Source organism: Pseudophryne corroboree, chromosome 5 (genome assembly GCF_028390025.1).
Source record: "Pseudophryne corroboree isolate aPseCor3 chromosome 5, aPseCor3.hap2, whole genome shotgun sequence".
NCBI lineage: Eukaryota > Metazoa > Chordata > Amphibia > Anura > Myobatrachidae > Pseudophryne > Pseudophryne corroboree.
Genome location: NC_086448.1, coordinates 316,390,303 through 316,415,413, shown reverse-complemented (window position 1 = coordinate 316,415,413; position 25,111 = coordinate 316,390,303). Strand labels below are relative to the sequence as shown.

The following is a 25,111-nucleotide window of genomic DNA, read 5'->3' as shown; positions in this document are numbered from 1 at the left end:
AAGAAGCTCAGGAGAGCCCCTAGTGTGCACCCTTCTCGTCGGGCACAGAAATCTAACTGAGGCTTGGAGGAGGGTCATAGGGGGAGGAGCCAGTGCACACCAGTTAGTCCTAAAGCTTTCTTTAGATGTGCCCAGTCTCCTGCGGAGCCGCTATTCCCCATGGTCCTTACGGAGTCCCCAGCATCCACTTAGGACGTTAGAGAAAATACCCCTTTCCCTGTTGCAGGAGGGGTACCTTGATTATCACCTGCTGGGAATACAGCTTGTGAATGGCTTCCAAAACTGCCTCCCTGTCGGAGGGAGACGTCGGTAAAGCCGACTTTAGGAAACGGCGAGGGGGAGACGTCTCGAATTCCAATTTGTACCCCTGAGATACCACCTGAAGGATCCAGGGGTCTACTTGCGAGTGAGCCCACTGTGCGCTGAAATTCTTGAGACGGGCCCCCACCGTGCCTGAGTCCGCTTGTAAAGCCCCAGCGTCATGCTGAGGGCTTGGCAGAGGCGGGAGAGGGCTTCTGTTCCTGGGAACTGGCTGATTTCTGCAGCCTTTTTCCTCTCCCTCTGTCACGGGGCAGAAATGAGGAACCTTTTGCCCGCTTGTCCTTATGGGAACGAAAGGACTGCGCCTGATAATACGGCGTCTTCTTATGTTGAGAGGCGACTTGGGGTAAAAACGTGGATTTCCCAGCTGTTGCCGTGGCCACCAGGTCTGAAAGACCGACCCCAAATAACTCCTCCCCTTTATAAGGCAATACTTCCATATGCCGTTTGGAATCCGCATCACCTGACCACTGTCGTGTCCATAACCCTCTTCTGGCAGAAATGGACAACGCACTTACTCTTGATGCCAGTCGGCAAATATTCCGCTGTGCATCACGCATATATAGAAATGCATCTTTTAAATGCTCTATAGGCAATAATATACTGTCCCTATCTAGGGTATCAATATTTTCAGTCAGGGAATCCGACCACGCCAACCCAGCACTGCACATCCAGGCTGAGGCGATTGCTGGTCGCAGTATAACACCAGTATGTGTGTAAATACATTTTAGGATACCCTCCTGCTTTCTATCAGCAGGATCCTTAAGGGCGGCCATTTCAGGAGAGGGTAGAGCCCTTGTTTTGACAAGCGTGTGAGCGCTTTATCCACCCTAGGGGGTGTTTCCCAACGCACCCTAACCTCTGGCGGGAAAGGATATAATGCCAATAACTTTTTTATCGGGGGAAACCCACGCTTCATCACACACCTCATTTAATTTCTCAGATTCAGGAAAACTACAGGTAGTTTTTCCTCACCGAACATAATACCCCTTTTGGTGGTACTCGTATTATCAGAAATGTGTAAAACATTTTTCATTGCCTCAATCATGTAACGTGTGGCCCTACTGGAAGTCACATTTGTCTCTTCACCGTCGACACTGGAGTCAGTATCCGTGTCGGCGTCTGTATCTGCCATCTGAGGTAACGGGCGCTTTAGAGCCCCTGACGGCCTATGAGACGTCTGGACAGGCACAAGCTGAGTAGCCGGCTGTCTCATGTCAACCACTGTCTTTTGTAAAGAGCTGACACTGTTAATTCCTTCCAACAGTTCACCCACTCAGGTGTCGACCCCCTAGGGGGTGACATCCCTATTACAGGCAATTTGCTCCGCCTCCACATCATTTTCCTCCTCATACATGTCGACACAAACGTACCGACACACAGCACACACACAGGGAATGCTCTGATAGAGGACAGGACCCCACTAGCCCTTTGGGGAGACAGAGGGAGAGTTTGCCAGCACACACCAGAGTGCTATATATATACAGGGATAACCTTATATAAGTGTTTTTCCCCTTATAGCTGCTGTATTGTTAATACTGCGCCTAATTAGTGCCCCCCTCTCTTTTTTAACCCTTTCTGTAGTGTAGTGACTGCAGGGGAGAGCCAGGGGAGCTTCCCTCCAACGGAGCTGTGAGGGAAAATGGCGCCAGTGTGCTGAGGAGATAGGCTCCGCCCCTTTTTCGCGGACTTTTCTCCTGCTTTTTTATGGATTCTGGCAGGGGTTAAAATTCATCCATATAGCCCTGGGGGCTATATGTGATGTATTTTCGCCAGCCAAGGTGTTTTTATTGCTGCTCAGGGCGCCCCCCCCTAGCGCCCTGCACCCTCAGTGACCGAAGTGTGAAGTGTGCTGAGGAGCAATGGCGCACAGCTGCAGTGCTGTGCGCTACCTTGGTGAAGACAGGATGTCTTCTGCCGCCGATTTTCCGGACCTCTTCTTGCTTCTGGCTCTGTAAGGGGGCCGGCGGCGCGGCTCTGGGACCGGACTCCATGGCTGGGCCTGTGTTCGATCCCTCTGGAGCTAATGGTGTCCAGTAGCCTAAGAAGCCCAATCCACTCTGCACGCAGGTGAGTTCGCTTCTTCTCCCCTTAGTCCCTCGATGCAGTGAGCCTGTTGCCAGCAGGTCTCACTGAAAATAAAAAACCTAAAACTAAACTTTTCACTAAGCAGCTCAGGAGAGCCACCTAGTGTGCACCCTTCTCGTTCGGGCACAAAAATCTAACTGAGGCTTGGAGGAGGGTCATAGGGGGAGGAGCCAGTGCACACCAGGTAGTCCTAAAGCTTTACTTTTGTGCCCAGTCTCCTGCGGAGCCGCTATCCCCATGGTCCTTACGGAGTCCCCAGCATCCACTAGGACGTCAGAGAAATATATGTTAGGTATAAATAAAAAAAATAAATGGGTGGAAAATGGGAAAACATTTAAGAACATGCTTTTTAGTGGTGCAATATTTGCATAAAAGCCATAATCATGGAAAACTGTATTTCTTAATTGTTTCCTTTCAATTTATAACCCCCAAAAATATGATTTAAAAAGTGTAATAAAAACGATATAAAAGTCACTCTGGTACCCTAAGAAATAAAAAAGGTGATTGTGTTTTAACTGGCACACAAAAAAAAAAAAAAAAATGTGTAGTGGAAGGAAGCTACAGAGAAGCCAGATCACTAAAGGGTTAAGAAAAGAAACTTTAGGCCACTTACCTCACCCAGACAACCTTCTTTTTCTATATATTTTTCAACATGACGCAATATTTGACTTTTTGACAGATGACTTCCTCCAGTTGCTGTTTCAAACTTTTCATAGCTGCCATATTTATTAATTGCTCTCTGCATGATGTTAATTGCCTGTACACAAAGAGAAATATATATATATATATATATATATATATATTTAGAGACTTAAAAGAAAACAGTAACTTTTTTTAAAGCTTTTAATGTTCCAATATAGAGAGCTGACAGGTCAATTAGGAGATAATGGAGGGTCTTTTACCCTGATGGCATAGAAGTGACCAGGTTACAGAAGATGTAAGGAAATTCATGTTGCATGTAAAAAGGCGGGTGTGGATTTACTCTGGGCGGACTGGTAGATTAATTTGCTGGGTGGTATCATATGCAAAACAAGGGGGTGAGTATTTTCTGGAGAATATACAATTAATTGGTTGACCAAGGAGGTTGTCTTCCTTTTTGCATCTTGGATTCCCCCTGGCTGACCCTATTTTGTTTTCTTTGTTTATTGTAAATGTTATGTGTGGGTTTTACTTCAACAGAGGAGACACATCATGGCAGGAAAGCATAGCTCTTCAGCAGTCACATGACATGCAAGAGGTGGTTGTGGAGTACAAATACTGTATTAGTCTCTCCTGCCTTATTATGCAATCTGTAGCCCATAGGCTACAGCTGGCTAACACCAACTTTAGATCTCCAGGGCGGAGACGGAGTGTTGCGGGGGCGTAGGCAGCCAAACGTGAAGTGGTGCGGTGCGAACAGGAGCGTGGCATGGGCGTGATCATGGTGGCTGCGTGACGTCGGGAACATGGCAGCAGGGCTCCTGCGGGCACAGCAAAGCTGCACCGGCAGGAGGTATCCCTAATTTCTGCGATGAAGCAGAAATTGCGATGCGATCGCAATTTCTGCTTCATCATAGGGCGGGAGGCGGTGGGTCGCATGCTGGGCGGCCTTGCCCTGCAATGGACGGCCCCAGCATGCAATGACAAGGATTGCAAATTCTGCTAATTTGCAGAATTTGCAATCCTTACTGAATCGGGCCCACTAATTATTTGTGGTTACCCCCAAAAATGGGTGCAAATGGGGAATAAGCTGCAAATATTCAAAGATAAATGGGCCCCTGTAAGTGATGTACAGTATCTTCATAATATTTTATAGGGAAAAAAGAATGTATAACAAAAATAAATGCCATAAACTGTACCTGTTTCAGGAATCTGTTGGAGGCAACGCTGTGCTTTCCTAGATCATCTGGTAATGCAGGATTTTGATATTTAAACTGAGGATTGTATGTATATGATGAACTGAAAAACTTAGATTTTTCTTGAGCAATATTTATGGGCTTCAGAGCACTTAAGATGCATTTTGTTTTCTCTGAGATGCTTTCTTCGTTTTTCCCTGGGATGTCGTTCTTTCCTACAGTTGAATTCAGCAAGTCATGGTTTTTCAGATTGGCTTTAGGCTGGTTTGCCAATACTATTCTATTTCCAGTTACTGAGTTGTTCTGTGAATTATAACCACTGGACACACAGCTATAACTAGGCCTGGTTCTGCTTGTACATAACAAAGTGTTACGAGAGGAAGCTGCAATCGGTGGAAGTAAGCTGTTGTTGTGGCTGATTCCTGCTCCAAATGTGTCCTGCCTGATGCTCGTTGGCAATTCTTGGATGTTTTTTGCAGGTGCCACAATATGTGCTCTCGCCACACTTAAAACTGAGCTTCCTTCTCTGGGCCACTGAAGGCTTTCTGTATGAAATATAATCACATCAACAATATTCATGTATGGATTAAAAAGAGGTCAGTTATCCTTTGGGTTTTCACTGTGTAATTAAACAAATTAAAATGATCTCATAAAATTTCTGTACCTTCCTAATGACCAAAAAACAAATGAACAAGAACAATTCTGGAGTATTGACTTCTGGGTAGGCCATTTATGTTATAGCCTACTGAGTGTTTTTTTTTTTATATAGGACAGTCAGAGAATCTCTGAGATAGTATTCCAGCTGCAAAAAGAGTAATCGAGAGGGGATATGGGATGGTACTGAGGGGGATGTGACCAAATGTGGGAGGGGTGGCCATGTCCCCTCCTACAGAAATGAAAAAATACTATGTGTGGCGCAGCAAAGGAGGGTACCACGAGCCACAAAGGGTTGTGCTGCAAACTGCAAAGGAGTAAATTTGTCACCCTCAGCAGTAGTACCTCAGCAACTGGCACAGGCCATTCCAAGTAACCCAGGCACAGGTAAGGCGTACCTTCCTCCCACCCCTTTTGGTGCCCCTGGCTACAATAAGAACTGTTTTATTCTTGTTGTAACTCAGCAGTCTAGGACAGTAATTGATGCCCACTTCTGTCTCTGACCTATTGATTAAAATCTAACATGTAAGATATATGTTACGTATAAATGAATTAGGACCTTGACTAACCAGACTTCTTTACTGACAGTGCAATGATGTTTGGTAGAGTACATACAACAGGTTTAAAGTCAGTTTAAGTTTTAAAGTAACTATTTCTCTAACGTCCTAGTGGATGCTGGGGACTCCGTCAGGACCATGGGGATTAGCGGCTCCGCAGGAGACAGGGCACAAAAATAAAGCTTTAGGATCAGGTGGTGTGCACTGGCTCCTCCCCCTATGACCCTCCTCCAAGCCCCAGTTAGGTTTTTGTGCCCGTCCGAGCAGGGTGCAATCTAGGTGGCTCTCCTAAAGAGCTGCTTAGAAAAAGTTTTTAGGTTTTTTATTTTCAGTGAGTCCTGCTGGCAACAGGCTCACTGCATCGAGGGACTTAGGGGAGAGAAGTCAACTCACCTGCGTGCAGGATGGATTGGCTTCTTAGGCTACTGGACACCATTAGCTCCAGAGGGATCGAACACAGGCCCAGCCATGGAGTCCGGTCCCGGAGCCGCGCCGCCGACCCCCCTTGCAGATGCCGAAGATGGAAGAGGTCCAGAAGCAGGCGGCAGAAGACTTTTCAGTCTTCCTGAGGTAGCGCACAGCACTGCAGCTGTGCGCCATTGTTGTCAGCACACTTCACACAGCGGTCACGGAGGGTGCAGGGCGCTGGGGGGGCGCCCTGGGCAGCAATGTATAATACCTTTTTATGGCTAAAAAATACATCACATATAGCCCTTGAGGCTATATGGATGTATTTAACCCCTGCCAGATCTCACAAACTCCGGAGAAGAGCCCGCCGAAATAGGGGGCGGGGCTTATTCTCCTCAGCACACAGCGCCATTTTCCTGCTCAGCTCCGCTGTGAGGAAGGCTCCCAGGACTCTCCCCTGCACTGCACTACAGAAACAGGGTAAAACAGAGAGGGGGGGCACTTTTTTTGGCGATATTACTATATTTAAGCTGCTATAAGGATACAACACTTATATAGGGTTGTTCCCATATATATTATAGCGCTTGGGTGTGTGCTGGCAAACTCTCCCTCTGTCTCCCCAAAGGGCTAGTGGGGTCCTGTCTTCAATAGAGCATTCCCTGTGTGTCTGCTGTGTGTCGGTACGTGTGTGTCGACATGTATGAGGACGATGTTGGTGTGGAGGCAGAGCAATTGCCGGTAATGGTGATGTCACCCCCCAGGGAGTCGACACCGGAATGGATGGCTTTGTTTATGGAATTACGTGATAATGTCAGCACATTACAAAAATCAGTTGACGACATGAGACGGCCGGAAAACCAGTTAGTACCTGCCCAGGCGTCTCAGACACCGTCAGGGGCTGTAAAACGCCCTTTACCTCAGTCGGTCGACACAGACCCAGACACGGACACTGAATCTAGTGTCGACGGTGAAGAAACAAACGTATTTTCCAGTAGGGCCACACGTTATATGATCACGGCAATGAAGGAGGCTTTGCATATCTCTGATACTACAAGTACCACAAAAAGGGGTATTATGTGGGGGGTGAAAAAACTACCTGTAGTTTTTCCTGAATCAGAGGAATTGAATGATGTATGTGATGAAGCGTGGGTTAACCCAGATAGAAAAGTGCTAATTTCAAAAAAGTTATTGGCATTATACCCTTTCCCGCCAGAGGTTAGGGCGCGCTGGGAAACACCCCCTAAGGTGGATAAGGCGCTCACACGCTTATCAAAACAAGTGGCGTTACCGTCTCCTGATACGGCCGCCCTCAAGGATCCAGCTGATAGGAGGCTGGAAACTACCCTAAAAAGTATATACACACATACTGGTGTTATACTGCGACCAGCCATCGCCTCAGCCTGGATGTGCAGTGCTGGGGTGGTCTGGTCGGATTCCCTGACTGAAAATATTGATACCCTGGATAGGGACAGTATTTTACAGACTTTAGAGCAATTAAAGGATGCTTTTCTTTATATGCGAGATGCTCAGAGGGATATTTGCACTCTGGCATCGAGAGTAAGTGCGATGTCCATATCTGCCAGAAGAAGTTTATGGACACGACAGTGGTCAGGTGATGCGGATTCCAAACGGCATATGGAAGTATTGCCGTATAAAGGGGAGGAATTATTTGGCGTCGGTCTATCGGATTTGGTGGCCACGGCAACTGCCGGGAAATCCACCTTTTTACCTCAGACCCCCTCCCAACAGAAAAAGACACCGTCTTTTCAGCCGCAGTCCTTTCGGTCCTATAAGAAGCGGGCAAAAGGACAGTCATATCTGCCCCGAGGCAGAGGAAAGGGTAAGAGAGGGCAGCAAGCAGCTCCTTCCCAGGAACAGAAGCCCTCCGCGGGTTCTGCAAAGCCCTCAGCATGACGCTGGGGCTTTACAAGCGGACTCAGGAACGGTGGGGGGTCGACTCAAGAATTTCAGCGCGCAGTGGGCTTGCTCACAGGTGGACCCCTGGATCCTGCAGGTAGTATCTCAGGGTTACAGGTTGGAATTCGAGAAGTCTCCCCCTCGCCGGTTCCTAAAGTCTGCTTTGCCAACGTCTCCCTCAGACAGGGCGACGGTATTGGAAGCCATTCACAAGCTGTTTTCTCAGCAGGTGATAGTCAAGGTACCCCTCCTACAACAGGAAAAGGGGTATTACTCCACGCTATTTGTGGTACCGAAGCCGGACGGCTCGGTAAGACCTATTCTAAATCTGAAATCTTTGAACCTGTACATACAAAAATTCAAGTTCAAGATGGAATCACTCAGAGCAGTGATAGCGAATCTGGAAGAAGGGGACTTTATGGTGTCCCTGGACATAAAAGATGCTTACCTGCATGTCCCAATTTGCCCTTCACATCAAGGGTACCTCAGGTTCGTGGTGCAAAACTGTCATTATCAGTTTCAGACGCTGCCGTTTGGATTGTCCACGGCACCTCGGGTCTTTACCAAGGTAATGGCCGAAATGATGATTCTTCTGCGAAGAAGAGGCGTATTAATTATCCCTTACTTGGACGATCTCCTGATAAGGGCAAGGTCCAGAGAACAGCTGGAGGACGGAGTAGCACTAACCCAAGTAGTGCTGCAACAACACGGGTGGATTCTGAATTTTCCAAAATCTCAGTTGACCCCGACAACACGTCTGCTGTTCCTGGGAATGATTCTGGACACGGTTCAGAAAAAGGTGTTTCTTCCGGAGGAGAAAGCCAAGGAGTTATCCGAACTTGTCAGGAACCTCCTAAAACCAGGAAAAGTGTCTGTGCATCAATGCACAAGAGTCCTGGGAAAGATGGTGGCTTCTTACGAAGCAATCCCATTCGGCAGATTCCACGCACGAACTTTTCAGTGGGATCTGCTGGACAAATGGTCCGGATCGCATCTGCAGATGCATCAGCGGATAACCTTATCGCCACGGACAAGGGTGTCTCTTCTGTGGTGGTTGCAGAGTGCTCATCTGTTAGAAGGCCGCAGATTCGGCATACAGGACTGGGTCCTGGTGACCACGGATGCCAGTCTGAGAGGCTGGGGAGCGGTCACACAGGGAAGAAACTTCCAGGGAGTATGGTCATGCCTGGAGATGTCTCTTCACATAAATATACTGGAGCTAAGAGCGATTTACAATGCTCTAAGCCTGGCAAAACCCCTGCTTCAGGGTCAGCCGGTGTTGATCCAGTCGGACAACATCACGGCAGTCGCCCACGTAAACAGACAGGGCGGCACAAGAAGCAGGAGAGCAATGGCAGAAGCTGCAAGGATTCTTCGCTGGGCGGAAGATCATGTGATAGCACTGTCAGCAGTGTTCATTCCGGGAGTGGACAACTGGGAAGCAGACTTCCTCAGCAGACACGATCTACACCCGGGAGAGTGGGGACTTCATCCAGAAGTCTTCCACATGATTGTGAACCGTTGGGAAAAACCAAAGGTGGATATGATGGCGTCTCGCCTCAACAAAAAACTGGACAGGTATTGCGCCAGGTCAAGAGACCCTCAGGCAATAGCTGTGGACGCTCTGGTAACACCGTGGGTGTTCCAGTCAGTGTATGTGTTTCCTCCTCTGCCTTTCATACCCAAAGTACTGAGAATTATACGGCAAAGGGGAGTAAGAACGATACTCGTGGCTCCGGATTGGCCAAGAAGAACTTGGTACCCGGAACTTCAGGAGATGCTCACGGAAAATCCGTGGCCTCTACCTCTAAGACGGGACCTGATTCAGCAGGGACCGTGTCTATTCCAAGACTTACCGCGGCTGCGTTTGACGGCGTGGCGGTTGAACGCCGAATTCTAAGGGAAAAAGGCATTCCAGAAGAGGTCATTCCTACACTGGTTAAAGCCAGGAAGGAGGTGACTGCACAACATTATCACCGCATTTGGAGAAAATATGTTGCGTGGTGTGAGGCCAGGAAGGCCCCCACGGAGGAATTTCAATTGGGTCGATTCCTACATTTCCTGCAAACAGGATTATCTATGGGCCTCAAGTTGGGGTCCATTAAGTTTCAAATTTCGGCCCTGTCGATTTTCTTCCAGAAAGAATTGGCTTCAGTTCCTGAAGTCCAGACTTTTGTAAAAGGAGTACTACATATACAGCCCCCGGTTGTGCCCCCAGTGGCTCCGTGGGACCTTAATGTAGTTTTGGATTTTCTCAAATCCCATTGGTTTGAGCCACTCAAATCGGCGGATTTGAAATATCTTACATGGAAAGTAACCATGCTACTGGCCCTGGCTTCAGCCAGGAGAGTGTCAGAATTGGCGGCTTTATCGTATAGAAGCCCATATCTGATTTTCCATTCGGACAGGGCAGAACTGCGGACGCGTCCTCATTTTCTGCCTAAGGTGGTGTCAGCGTTTCACCTGAACCAGCCTATTGTGGTGCCTGCGGCTACTAGCGATTTGGAGGATTCCAAGTTGCTGGACGTTGTCAGGGCATTGAAAATATATATTTCAAGGACGGCTGGAGTCAGAAAATCTGACTCGCTGTTTATACTGTATGCACCCAACAAGCTGGGTGCTCCTGCTTCTAAGCAGGCGATTGCTCGTTGGATTTGTAGCACAATTCAACTTGCACATTCTGTGGCAGGCCTGCCACAGCCTAAATCTGTCAAGGCCCATTCCACAAGGAAGGTGGGCTCATCCTGGGCGGCTGCCCGAGGGGTCTCGGCATTACAACTCTGCCGAGCAGCTACGTGGTCGGGGGAGAACACGTTTGTAAAATTCTACAAATTTGATACCCTGGCTAAAGAGGACCTGGAGTTCTCTCATTCGGTGCTGCAGAGTCATCCGCACTCTCCCGCCCGTTTGGGAGCTTTGGTATAATCCCCATGGTCCTGACGGAGTCCCCAGCATCCACTAGGACGTTAGAGAAAATAAGATTTTACTTACCGATAAATCTATTTCTCGTAGTCCGTAGTGGATGCTGGGCGCCCATCCCAAGTGCGGATTGTCTGCAATACTTGTACATAGTTATTGTTACAAAAAAATCGGGTTGTTTTCTTGTTGTGAGCCGTCTGTTCAGAGGCTCCTACGTTGTCATACTGTTAACTGGGTTCAGATCACAAGTTGTACGGTGTGATTGGTGTGGCTGGTATGAGTCTTACCCGGGATTCAAAATCCTTCCTTATTGTGTACGCTCGTCCGGGCACAGTATCCTAACTGAGGCTTGGAGGAGGGTCATAGGGGGAGGAGCCAGTGCACACCACCTGATCCTAAAGCTTTATTTTTGTGCCCTGTCTCCTGCGGAGCCGCTAATCCCCATGGTCCTGACGGAGTCCCCAGCATCCACTACGGACTACGAGAAATAGATTTATCGGTAAGTAAAATCTTATTTTTACATGAATATGACTTCAGCCAGTCACTGTTCTAGATAGGTTGTTTTTTTATAAAAGGGGGCTGGTTTATGACAGGGAGGCCAGTGCTTCAAGTTACAACCCTGTTGTAGGTGCTTTAGCCCTGTGCTCCCAGGATTCTTGCCATATTCTGGTTACTCCTAACCCTGCTTAGCCGGTTCTCAGTTGCTGCTGCAGCCCTGCCGTTCCTAACCTACTGCTGCCTGTGAAAGCGCTCCTGGAAACCCCGGTCCAGTAAGACCCTTTGGGCACGGACGGCCCCGGGCTGTCTGCCTCGTCTTTCAAGCCACAGATCTTTGTCTCCAGCCACGTCTCTGAACCACCGTCCACAGTTCATTATCTACAGCCTCGTCTTTCAAGTCACAGTCCACAGTTCTTTGTCTCCAGCCACGTCTTTAACCACCATGCACAGTTCCGCAGTTCATTATCTACAGCCTTGTCTTTCAAGCCCCAACTCACAGTTCTTTGTCTACAACTACGTCTTTAAGTCATCGTTCACAAGCCACAGTTCTCTACCTCAGCCTCATTCTCAAGAACTAAAACCTCACTGACTCTTAGCTCCACTGCCTTCTTCATTGCCCCTTGTCCCATGAGAAGGAACTATATCCAACCCCCTCATCTTATTCATCCGCAGATAACTACTTCCTTGGGCAAGTCTCAGCTGCCGGATCCTCAAACCTTGCTAGGCGTGACAGGTGGGAGGAAAGACCTTCCAATGGGACTGCCTGTAGTGTCTCTGACTGGCAGGTAGTACTTCCAATAGGAAGTCACTGCCAGTCTCAGTGAAGCTAGTGCAGTCTCACGGACTACATCTGACTTCACAAAATCTGTGCTGAAGTGGCGGATTTTTCCTTGGGGGCTGCAGTCATGCAGCCCATAGGCAAAATCTGCCACTGGCTGGTACTATGTGATAGAGCAAAGGCCTTCTGTGACATAGTACCAGCTGCTTGGGTGGCATTGCCCTGTAAATCAGCTTATGTAACTAACAGCCAAAATGTACATACTGTATAACAGAATACTAAGAGAGCCTCCCTGTGATATTAATGCCACAGACACAACATATAAAGCATCACGTACATAATGTGGCTGATGCGGAGTTGGATATAATTTGCATCTAAATCCCACATTCTAATTCCACTCTGAAAAAGGGCGCCTCTCACTGAAGTAGCCACATATGCAAGATGCATCTAGCTAGGCCAGGGCAGTTTAGGCCTCTAGAGGCAACAGTAGAATATGTGCCTGCTTTATGCTAGTATGTGTGGCTTCACAATTATAGTGGTAAGTGCTATGTGCACACAATGCATACAGAATAAAGATTTTAAGTTCAAATCTCATTCATCACCTTCAGTTTTAAAAGATGAAATATGCTTTATTAATGCAGACTGGTTGCTAATATCACTGATATTACTGTAATGGTGCAATACTGACATTATACAGTTTTATCATCATTTGTAGGAGGGATTCAGGTATACTGAGTCGATCAGAAGTGGCTGCTGATCATTATCATCACCATATTTTGTATTAGGCACAAGGACCTGCAAGTGATCCAGCTCCAAACAGATGCATGTCCATGTCTAGAGGTCAACATGGGATGCATTTCACATGAACATGCCCTTACTGCTCTTTGGTCATTCTCCAACCACTGTCCTGGCCACTGGTGTATTTATAATGGGTGCAGTGTATGTGGTGCACACAGGCCGCTGAGTCCAGGGGGGCCCACACCGAACATGCTGCACCTATTTTTTTAAATACTCACCCCTCTGGAGATCCGCGCCATCGTCACCAGCACTGTTAAATCCCTGTGAAATGGCGCAGCGGCCATTTTCATGGAGTTCTACGCATGCGCAGTAGAGAAATCACTGGGAAAATGGCCTCCACACCATTTTCCCAGAGATCTGTGCGTGCGCAGTAGAGTCTAAGCCCTCTAGTGCTCAAACTCTACAGCACTCCTGGCAGGGGGGGGCCAAACGGAGGAGACTGGACACGGGCCTCCTCCTCTCTTAAAGCGCCCCTGGTCCTGTCCCATATGGCACAAGGGGTTACAACAGGAAATGCATCTGAGACGGCATGGGACCAGACATATAAAATTTTGGTGTGTATAAGTAATTGCAAAAATGCAATTTGCTTGAAAAAAAGTTTGCATTTGCTTCCAGCACTACATGTGCGTCATTGTATCCTCAGTATTTCTCAATATATTCTATTGAATAGAGGAGATATGGAGATAACAGCTAAGTGGAATACAAGTTATTCCAATCCATGAAAAATAAGACTAAAATAAAAGTAAAAAGTATTCTAAATAATAAATAATATTGCGGGTGAAAGAATTACAATTTTTCAATAACAGAGAGGGTATTGTAATTATTAAAGACTTATAGGGGATGAATATTATTATTTAAACAATAATGGTACTGTAATAATTATTACTGAGTAACAAGGGCATAGCTACCATAGCTGCAGGCAGTTCAGCTGCTATGGGGCCCAGAGCTGAGAGTGGCCACCTTCCCTGTCACAGTTACATGTGTTATAAGCATTTTTCACCACTGGGTTATACATAGGGGCCATTACAAACTTTTACTTTGGGGCCCACAAAATATCTAGTTACACCACTGGTCCTGCTCATTGTAATGTGGTATAAAATGAACTGGAAGGTCTTTAAAATGTTACATAATATGGACTGGGGCATGGTAATGTGGCATAACAAAAAGTGAAGGTACTATAGTGTGACATAATATAAATTGGGGGTATTGTGCTGCATAATAGGGGTAATTCAGAGTTGATTGCAGCAGCAAATTTGTTAGCAGTTGGGCAAAACCATGTGCACTGCAGGGGAGGTACAGTAGATATAACATTTGTAGAGAGTTAGATTTGGGTGGGTTACTTTGTTTCTGTGCAGGGTAAATACTGGCTGCTTTATTTTTACACTGCAATTTAAATTTCAGTTTGAACACATCCCACCCAAATCTAACTCTCTCTGCACATGTTATATCTGCCCCCCCCCCCCCCCCCCCTGCAGTGCACTTGGTTGTGCCCAACTGCTAACACATTTGCTGCTGCTATCAACTCTGAACTCTGGGGGTCATTTCCGAGTTGTTCGCTCGTTGCCGATTTTCACAACGGAGCGATTAAGGCAAAAATGTGCATGCGCATGGTACGCAGTGCGCATGCGCTAAGTATTTTAGCACAAAACTTAGTAGATTTACTCATGTCCGAACGAAGAATTTTCATCGCTGAAGTGATCGGAGTGTGATTGACAGGAAGTGGGTGTTTCTGGGCGGAAACTGACAGTTTTCTGGGAGTGTGCGGAAAAACGCAGGCGTGCAAGGATAAAACGCGGGAGTGTCTGGAGAAACGGGGGAGTGGCTGGCCGAACGCAGGGCGTGTTTGTGACGTCAAACCAGGAACGAAACGGGCTGAGCTGATCGCAGTGTAGGAGTAAGTCTCGAGCTACTCAGAAACTGCTAAGAATTTTCTATTCGCAATTCTGCTAATCTTTCGTTCGCTATTATGCTAAGCTAAGATACACTCCCAGAGGGCGGCGGCCTAGCGTGTGCAATGCTGCTAAAATCTGGTAGCGAGCGAACAACTCGGAATGACCCCCAATATGTACTGGCAGACCTACAATGTGAACTAGGGCATTATTATAGTTCATAAAAAAACTAGGGCACTACTATGTGGCATAACAGTAACCATGCTTATCTACTTTCCCAGAAGCTGCAGGAGGCTCCTGTATTTTGGGGTAGCCCCCTGCACCCCCGGCAGAGTAGGCAGGTCTCCCACATCCTGCTCGCACCCTAGTATTGCGGGCAGGATGGAGAGATACCCACCCGTATTCGTGGGTCCGTGGGGCGGGGAAGGTGTTAAAATGATGCAAATCGTGTTATTTTAGCCCTGCCGCCCCCCTTCCCGTGGATCCGCAAATCGCCCCTGCCCCCCGAAGTCTCCTGCAGCGTCTCCTCTCCGGGCTCCTCCCGGAGAGGAGAAATTTAAAGTAGGCAAGTATGCAGTAACGAAGGCACTACTATGGTTTAGAAAATGAACTAAAGCACTATTATGGGGTATAAAATTAACAACTGTTGTGGGGAGTTGTAGATGGATAGATAGATAGATAGATAGATAGATAGATAGATAGATAGATAGATAGATAGATAGATAGATAGATAGATAGATAGATAGATAGATAGATAGATAGATAGATAGACACCCCCTATTGTACTATAATATCCTTACTATTCCTTTTTACTCACTTTTTATGGACATCAATTCTATCATTTTTGTGCGATGTATCACTGGTATTTATCCAAAAATATGGACCGACTGACAGCTAGACTGTCTGCTGACATATGGCCAGTGACACCAACTGTAGCATGTTGATCTCCATGGCAACAGTTGGTACTATGTCATAGAGCAAAGGACCTCCAGCTGCTTGAATGGCACTGCACTGAAAATTAACTTATGTAAATAGCGCCTAAAATGTACATATAACCAGAGGCGTCGGAATGGGGGGGGGGGGGAGGGGCAAGGGGGCAACTCGCTTCCCCCAAATCATGAGAGAGGCACCATTCACTCGGATCCACAACTGCATGCCTGTGCAGCAGATATCAGCAGCTTCAGCGAAGCATTTTTTCCAATCCCATAATCAGGACCCTAAAGGTCTAGTAATTATGGGTATTGAGACCATTAGCTCCACAGTTAGAGGGGGAGATAGGATTGGCAGACTATGTCGCAGGGAGAACTTCTGGATACATCGGCTGCGGACCCTCAATCCTGAGGGCCTCAACGAATATATTGAAATTGATCCATAACATAGTGTATAGAACACCGGCACCTCCCTGTTCCCTCTTCTCTTTGTTTCCCCCATTTCAGTCATTCCCACACTCATTGCCTCGCCATTGGTCTTCTTTGACCTCCCTTAAGATATAAGGAAACCTTGGGTCTCTTCTTATTTCTGTTGTCCTTTATGCAGATTACATATTATGGGATCGCCAGAGCGTTATTAATGACTATTGATCCCTCCACCCATTACATAGGTGTGGAAGTTGGAACAACTATCTATAGTCCCCTCCTCAAAAATGGGTCTACCCATGATTATTGAATTCATCATAATTATGGGAACCTTAAAAAGGGCCATCACTATAAAATACTAGGGCTCAGTGTTTATTGTCTCCTCAGCTTATACGCTCATTCATTTTTTTCATTTTTGATCTCTATTTTTATATTTATTTTTATTTTCAATTTGATTTTGATTTTTATTATGTCAATGTATATTTTTTTAATGTACTTCACATTGAATCTACGCAGTGGATTTTCGTTGACAGCTGCTATATTAAAAATTAAAAATAAAAATAAAAATTGAATTATTTTAATTATTATTATGTAACCATTCTTATTTTTATTGTGTTAGCACATTATTATTTTTTCTTCTATTTATATATATTTTTTAACTCCGCCATTGTCTCACACTGTCTTATGCAGTGCCTTTTAATAGGTATTTATAAACAGTAACTATGGAGAGAGAGAGTCTCCATCTAACCGTTGTTATAATTAGTGTTATAATTAGTGTATAAACAACCAAAGGTGTCTTGAAGGAATTGCCTTGTAAAAGGTAAATTACTGATTGTGCTGATTGTATTGAATAAACATGTGGGTGGTTTATTATGAACACCTTAAATAGAGTGCACATTGCTATTGGAGTCATCTTTGAAAAAGTCACGGGTCACGTGACGAAACGCGTCAGGACTCCTCCCCCTTTGTTCCTCACTGACTGATTGCGTGTTCTGGGACTCTCCGCACGGCTCCGGTGTGCCATCTGCGGGAGCGGGCGGTGCGGGCTCCAGGATAGGACATAGCCGTACTCCCAGCTCCGTACAGCGTCAGTGGGTGGCCAGCAGCCTCTCTCCCCTACATTTCCAACGGACAGTGCTAGTCCAGGGAGATTGAGGCGTCCCACTAAGTATTTGATCCCTGCAGCGGGCTTCTCATTATAGCAGCCGCACACCTGTTTCTCCCTACACACTGCAACGGGCGGTGCACGCCCAGGGATAACAGGCTAAATAGCGGGACCCCGGCCAGCACGGCTAATACTTTCAACTCTGCAATTCAACTTGGGCTTTCTGGACTCACCCGAGGACGCTCGGGACCACTCAGCTTTATCGGAGAGGTAATCTAACTATTCACTATCATCTATGTCGGCTCCTGGAACTTTGAGACGTTTCAGAATACAGCTCTTGAATATAGAGCCTATGATTGCATTCAATATACATATTTAACCTTCACATCTAACAATTGTGTTTGACTGAACATTCAATAGTGTCAAACAAACAGCCTTGGTATTTTTACTGCAACAATTGTTACAATTAATTTGCTGCTAGTCATCCAGTTGACATTTTTTTGTTGACACATACTTGCAACTGATGTGAGTGCAGAAAATTATTGATACAGAAATCCAGTGAGGATAAGGGTTTTTATGTTAGATATATATCTTGTGTATTGTGCAATTTTTATTGTATCTTAATAAATAATTTTTATAATATACCAAAAATTCTTTTGGACCCTTTGGTTGTGAATTAACCCTGGATCACAGTGTCAGTAAGTGTTGAGCGCTTCTATTTTCCACCCATTTCTTCTCCAGCTCATCAGTTTAGGAGTAACACACTACTCCTTATAGAGGCGCACACACTTCTGACACTTGTGATCTTATGTCTGAGATATTAGTTTTGTTTAAATTTATTTAAGATAATTGAGACACATTGGCGCAGCAAAAAAATCTCCCTTCCCTTTTCTTGCGCTGTATTAGAACTGCAGCGGTGCATCCGGCACTGATACTTCAAACAGCAGGCAGCGCTGAAGCTTCCTTCCCCTTGTGCTCCGGCCAGCGCCGACGCGTCGCATACGAGGGGTCTGCAAGCCGCGTAGAGCGCCGGTCAGTGGAGGGCACTGCTGCTCAGTGAGTGAGTCATCTTCACTCACTGAACAGCGCGTGGCCGCCCGCCAGATCCCAGCGGCTCCACAGTGATGTACCTCCTCCGCCCAGCCCTCCTCTCCTGCCTGCCTGCCTGTCTGGTGATGACGGTCCTCCTCTGCCCGGCCCTCCACTCCCATGGGTGGCTCACACTAGACACAGGTTAGAGGGGTCTGGGGGAAGGGAACATAAGGAGATGCTGTGTGGGACACAAAGTCAAAAGGCTGCAGGAGGGACAGGGAGCTGGAACCATGTCAGAGAAGGTCTCTCTCTCTCTCCCCTCCCCCCCTCACTCTCCACCCCCCACTCTCTCACCCTCCCCTCTCTCTCTCTCCCTTCATGCCCCCCCCCCTCTCTCCCCTTCCAACCCCCCCTCCTTCTCTTTTTCTCTCTCCCCTACTTTGTAATGTGACATACTCTACTGTGCGGTGTAATGTGACAGACACTACTGTGCGGTGTAATGTGACACACTCTACTGTGTGGTGTAATGTGACAGGCGCTACTGTACGGTGTAATGTGACAGACCCTATGCGGTGTAATGTGACAGACTCTACTGTGCGGTGTAATGTGACAGACCCTATGCGGTGTAATGTGACAGACTCTACTGTGCAGTGTAATGTGACAGATGCTACTGTGCGGTGTAATGTGACAGACATTACTGTGCGGTGTAATGTGACAGACGCTACTGTGCGGTGTAATGTGACAGACGCTACTGTTCGGTGTAATGTGACAGACGCTACTCTGTGGTGTAATGTGACAGACTTTACTGTGCGGTGTAATGTGACAGACGCTACTGTGCGGTGTAATGTGACAGACGCTACTGTGCGGTGCAATGTGACAGACGCTACTTTGCGGTGTAATGTGACAGGCGCTACTGTGCGGTGTAATGTGACAGACGCTACTCTGTGGTGTAATGTGACAGACGCTACTGTGCGGTGTAATGTGACAGACGCTACTGTTCGGTGTAATGTGACAGGCGCTACTGTGCGGTGTAATGTGACAGACGCTACTCTGTGGTGTAATGTGACAGGCGCTACTGTTCGGTGTAATGTGACAGACGCTACTGTGCGGTGTAATGTGACAGACGCTACTGTGCGGTGTAATGTGACAGACGCTACTGTGCGGTGTAATGTGACAGACGCTACTGTGCGGTGTAATGTGACAGACTCTACTGTGCGGTGTAATGTGACAGACGCTACTGTGCGGTGTAATGTGACAGACGCTACTATGTGGTGTAATGTGACAGACTCTACTTTGCGGTGTAATGTGATGGATGCTACTACGCGGTGTAATGTGACAGACGCTACTGCGCGGTTTAATGTGACAGACGCTACTGTGCGGTGTAATGTGAGTAACGGATGTTACTGTGAGGTGTAATGTGAATTGGTACTTTTCTGTGGCCATGCCTCTTCCACATGAAACCATGCTTACCAAAAAAATTAGGCTCCGGCCGGCCCTGGCTCCGCCAAACCCACCACATTTCCTGAAGTGTCTACGCTCTGCAGAGACGTGCTGCTCGTGGCAGCAGAGGTAAGCAGCAACACAGCTGCTGGCTGTGGGGAAGGAGTAGCGAGAGGAGCAAGGAGGAGGAGGAGTCGCTCTATTTAGCAGATGTGTATAATGGTCTCTATCTGGCGTAATGTGTATAATGGGTAACCAGGCATAATGTGTAACGTGTAATGGGCTCTACCAGGTGTAATATGTATAATAAGCGCTACCTTGCGTAATGTGTACAAGTGGCTCTACCTGGCATAATGTGTATAATGGGTTATATTTGGCGTAATATGTATAATGGGCACTACCTGGCATAATGTGTAACATGTGTAATGGGCTCTGCCTGGCGTAATGTGTATAATGGGCTCTACCAGGCATAATGTGTAACATGTAATGGGCTCTACCAGGCGTAATGTGTAACATGTGTAATGGGCTCTACCAGGCGTAATGTGTAACGTGTAATGGGCTCTACCAGGCGTAATGTGTAACATGTGTAATGGGCTCTTCCAGGCGTAATGTGTACCATGTGTAATGGGCTGTACCAGGCGTAATGTGTAACATGTAATGGGCTATACCAGGCGTAATGTGTAATGGGCGCTACCAGCCGTAATGTGTAATGTGTAATGGGCTGTACCAGGCGTAATGTGTAACGTGTAATGGGCTCTACCGGGCATAATGTGTAACATGTGTAATGGGATCTGCCAGGCGTAATGTGTAATGTGTAATGGGCTCTGCCAGGCGTAATGTGTAACATGTGTAATGGGCTCTAGCAAGTGTAATGTGTAACGTGCAATGAGCTCTACCAGGCGTAATGTGTAACGTGAAATGGGCTCTACCAGGCGTCATATGTAGCATGTGTAATGGTCTCTACAAGGTGAAATGTGTATAATGGGCTCTACCTGGCATAATGTGTGTAATGGGCTCTACCAGGTGTAATGTATACAAGAGGCCACTCACTCCCAGCTGCTCTAGAGTGCCGTACAGGTGCAAGCGACCCATCTATGGTGGCCAGATGCTAGGGGCGCCAAAAAGAGATTTTATCTTGCCCCCCCCCCCCCCAGCAAAAAAACGTTCTGATGCCCCTGCATATAACAGAATACTAAGGAGAGCCTACCTGTGATATTAATGCCACAAACACTACATCATGTACATTACAGAATGGGGCTCATGCAGAGTTGGATTTATTTTGCATCTAAATCCCACATTCTAAGTTCACTCTAAAAAGGCAGCATCTTGCTGAAATGACCACATATGCATGAAGGGTAGTATAGGCATCTTCTTTATTCCTGGAGGCAACAGTAGAATATGTGCCTGGCATATGGCAGGAGGTGTGGCTTCACAGTAATAGTAATAAATGCTATGTGTTTGTGTATACAATGTAGATACTATAAAAATGTATATCTATCACCTTCCTGTTTAAAAGGTGAAATATGATTACTGATATCACTAGAATGATGCAAATAGATAACAATACTTACAGTACTACAGTTTTGCCATAAATAATGGGGAGAATTCAGATGCACTGAGCCAATTAGAAATGGCCACTGATCATTATCATCACCAGTTCATATGCTATACCAGGGACCGAGCACCTGCAAGCGATCCACCTCCAAACAGAGGCATATGTCCATGTCTTGCAGTCAGCATGAACGTGCCGTTACTGTTCTTTGGTCACTCTCCAACCACTGTCCCGGGTAAAAATGAGTCATTGGGGTATATTTACTAAAATTCTTATTTTTCAGAATGAGATTAAAGTTTAAACACGAATGACATCGAATGTGTGATTTTGCAACTTTTTGAATTTATTATGCCTCATTTACTATGCTGTCGTGTTTTGATTATTTTCATTTTTCGATGTCGATGTCATTCGTGTTTTCTCTATCGTCCTAGTGGATGCTGGGGTTCCTGAAAGGACCATGGGGAATAGCGGCTCCGCAGGAGACAGGGCACAAAAAGTAAAGCTTTTTCCGATCAGGTGGTGTGCACTGGCTCCTCCCCCTATGACCCTCCTCCAGACTCCAGTTAGATTTTTGTGCCCGGCCGAGAAGGGTGCAATCTAGGTGGCTCTCCTAAAGAGCTGCTTAGAAAAAGTTTAGCTAGGTTTTTTATTTTACAGTGATTCCTGCTGGCAACAGGATCACTGCAGCGAGGGACTGAGGGGAGAAGGAGTCAACTCACCTGCGTGCAGGATGGATTGGTTTCTTGGCTACTGGACATCAAGCTCCAGAGGGACGATCACAGGTACAGCCTGGATGGTCACCGGAGCCACGCCGCCGGCCCCCTTACAGATGCTGAAGACAGAAGAGGTCCAGAATCGGCGGCTGAAGACTCCTGCAGTCTTCAAAAGGTAGCGCACAGCACTGCAGCTGTGCGCCATTTTCCTCTCAGCACACTTCACACGGCAGTCACTGAGGGTGCAGGGCGCTGGGAGGGGGGCGCCCTGGGAGGCAAAATGATTACCTATAAAGGCTAAAAATACCTCACATATAGCCCTAGAGGCTATATGGAGATATTTAACCCCTGCCTAATTTTTCTAAATAGCGGGAGACGAGCCCGCCAGAAAAGGGGCGGGGCCTATCTCCTCAGCACACGGCGCCATTTCCTCTCACAGCTCCGCTGGTCAGGACGGCTCCCAAGTCTCTCCCCTGCACTGCACTACAGAAACAGGGTAAAACAGAGAGGGGGGGGCACATTTATGGCGATATTTTGATATAACAAAGCAGCTATAAGGGAGCACTTATTATAAGGCTATCCCTGATATATATATATAGCGCTTTTGGTGTGTGCTGGCAAACTCTCCCTCTGTCTCCCCAAAGGGCTAGTGGGTCCTGTCTTCGTTAGGAGCATTCCCTGTGTGTCTGCTGTGTGTCGGTACGTGTGTGTCGACATGTATGAGGACGATATTGGTGTGGAGGCGGAGCAATTGCCAAATATGAGGATGTCACCCCCTAGGGAGTCAACACCGGAATGGATGCCTTTATTTATGGAACTACGGGATAGTGTCAACACGCTAAAGCAGTCGTTTGACGACATGAGGCGGCCGGACAATCAATTAGTGCCTGTCCAGGCGACTCAAACACCGTCAGGGGCTGTGAAACGCCCTTTGCCTCAGTCGGTCGACACAGACCCAGACACAGGCGATGACTCCAGTGGTGACGGTGACGAATCAACCGTATTTTCCAGTAGGGCCACACGTTATATGATTTTGGCAATGAAGGAGGCGTTACATTTAGCTGATACTACAGGTACCACTAAACAGGGTATTATGTGGGGTATGAAAAAACTACCTATAGTTTTTCCTGAATCAGAAGAATTAAATGACGTGTGTAATGAAGCGTGGGTTGCCCCTGATAAAAAGCTGATAATTTCAAAGAAATTATTGGCATTATACCCTTTCCCGCCAGAGGTTAGGGAGCGCTGGGAAACACCTCCTAGGGTGGACAAGGCGCTAACACGCTTATCTAAACAAGTGGCGTTACCCTCTCCCGAGACGGCCGCACTTAAAGATCCATCAGATAGGAGGATGGAAAATATCCAAAAAAGTATATACACACATGCAGGTGTTATACTACGACCAGCTGTAGCGACTGCCTGGATGGGCAGTGCTGGGGTAGTTTGGTCAGAGTCCCTGATTGAAAATATTGATACCCTGGACAGGGACAATATTTTACTGTCGTTAGAACAAATAAAGGATGCATTTCTTTATATGCGTGATGCACAGAGGGATATCTGCACACTGGCATCACGGGTAAGTGCTATGTCCATTTCGGCCAGAAGAGCTTTATGGACGCGACAGTGGACAGGCGATGCGGATTCAAAACGGCATATGGAAGTTTTGCCGTATAAAGGGGAGGAGTTATTTGGAGTCGGTCTATCAGATTTGGTGGCCACGGCTACAGCCGGGAAATCCACCTTTCTACCTCAAGTCACTCCCCCACAGAAAAAGGCACCGACTTTTCAACCGCAGCCCTTTCGTTCCTTTAAAAATAAGAGAGCAAAGGGCTATTCATATCTGCCACGAGGCAAAGGTCGAGGGAAGAGACAGCAACACGCAGCTCCTTCCCAGGAACAGAAGCCCTCCCCGGCTTCTACAAAAGCCTCAGCATGACGCTGGGGCTTCTCAAGCGGACTCGGGGACGGTGGGCGGTCGTCTCAAAAATTACAGCGCGCAGTGGGCTCACTCGCAGGTAGATCCCTGGATCCTGCAGATAATATCTCAAGGGTACAGGTTGGAATTAGAGACGGATCCACCTCGCCGTTTCCTGAAGTCTGCTTTACCAACGTCCCCCTCCGAAAGGGAGACGGTTTTGGAAGCCATTCACAAGCTGTACTCTCAGCAGGTGATAGTCAAGGTACCTCTTCTACAACAAGGGAAGGGGTATTATTCCACTCTTTTTGTGGTACCGAAGCCGGATGGCTCGGTAAGGCCTATTCTAAATCTGAAGTCCTTGAACCTGTACATAAAGAAGTTCAAGTTCAAAATGGAGTCACTCAGAGCAGTGATAGCGAACCTGGAAGAGGGGGACTTTATGGTATCCTTGGACATCAAGGATGCGTATCTCCACGTTCCAATTTACCCCTCACACCAGGGGTACCTCAGGTTCGTTGTACAAAACTGTCACTATCAGTTTCAGACGCTGCCGTTCGGATTGTCCACGGCACCTCGGATCTTTACAAAGGTAATGGCCGAGATGATGATTCTTCTTCGAAGAAAAGGCGTATTAATTATCCCATACTTGGACGATCTCCTAATAAGGGCGAGGTCCAGAGAACAGCTAGAGATGGGATTGGCACTGTCTCAAGAAGTGCTAAAACAGCACGGGTGGATTCTGAATATTCCAAAATCCCAGTTAATGCCGACAACTCGTCTGCTGTTCCTAGGGATGATTCTGGACACGGTTCAGAAAAAGGTTTTTCTCCCGGAGGAAAAAGCCAAGGAGTTATCCGAACTTGTCAGGAACCTCCTAAAACCAGGAAAGGTGTCTGTACATCAATGCACAAGAGTCCTGGGAAAAATGGTGGCTTCTTACGAAGCAATTCCATTCGGCAGATTCCACGCAAGAATTTTCCAAAGGGATCTGTTGGACAAATGGTCAGGGTCGCATCTTCAGATGCACCTACGGATAACCCTGTCTCCAAGGACAAGGGTGTCTCTTCTGTGGTGGTTGCAGAGTCCTCATCTATTGGAGGGCCGCAGATTCGGCATACAGGATTGGATCCTGGTGACCACGGACGCCAGCCTGAGAGGCTGGGGAGCAGTCACACAAGGAAGAAACTTCCAGGGAGTATGGACGAGCCTGGAAACGTCTCTTCACATAAACATTCTGGAACTAAGAGCAATATACAATGCTCTAAGCCAGGCAGAACCTCTGCTTCAGGGAAAACCGGTGTTGATCCAGTCGGACAACATCACGGCAGTCGCCC

At 47.1% G+C, this 25,111-nt stretch overlaps 1 protein-coding gene across 1 annotated transcript in view; it reads right to left on the bottom strand.

The window, feature by feature from the left end:
- Window positions 1–15,596, bottom strand: part of LOC134929014 (putative tyrosine carboxypeptidase MATCAP2) — a 62,490-nt gene extending 46,894 nt beyond the window's left edge. The window contains exons 1-3 of the mRNA XM_063924886.1: window positions 15,480–15,596; window positions 4,248–4,789; window positions 3,023–3,166 (exon numbers count right to left, since the gene is read on the bottom strand). Coding sequence (XP_063780956.1) covers window positions 3,023–3,166; window positions 4,248–4,789; window positions 15,480–15,504 — 711 coding nt within the window. The 5' untranslated portion in view covers window positions 15,505–15,596. The remainder of the gene's footprint in view (window positions 1–3,022; window positions 3,167–4,247; window positions 4,790–15,479) is intronic.
- Between the last annotated feature and the right edge of the window lie 9,515 nt (window positions 15,597–25,111).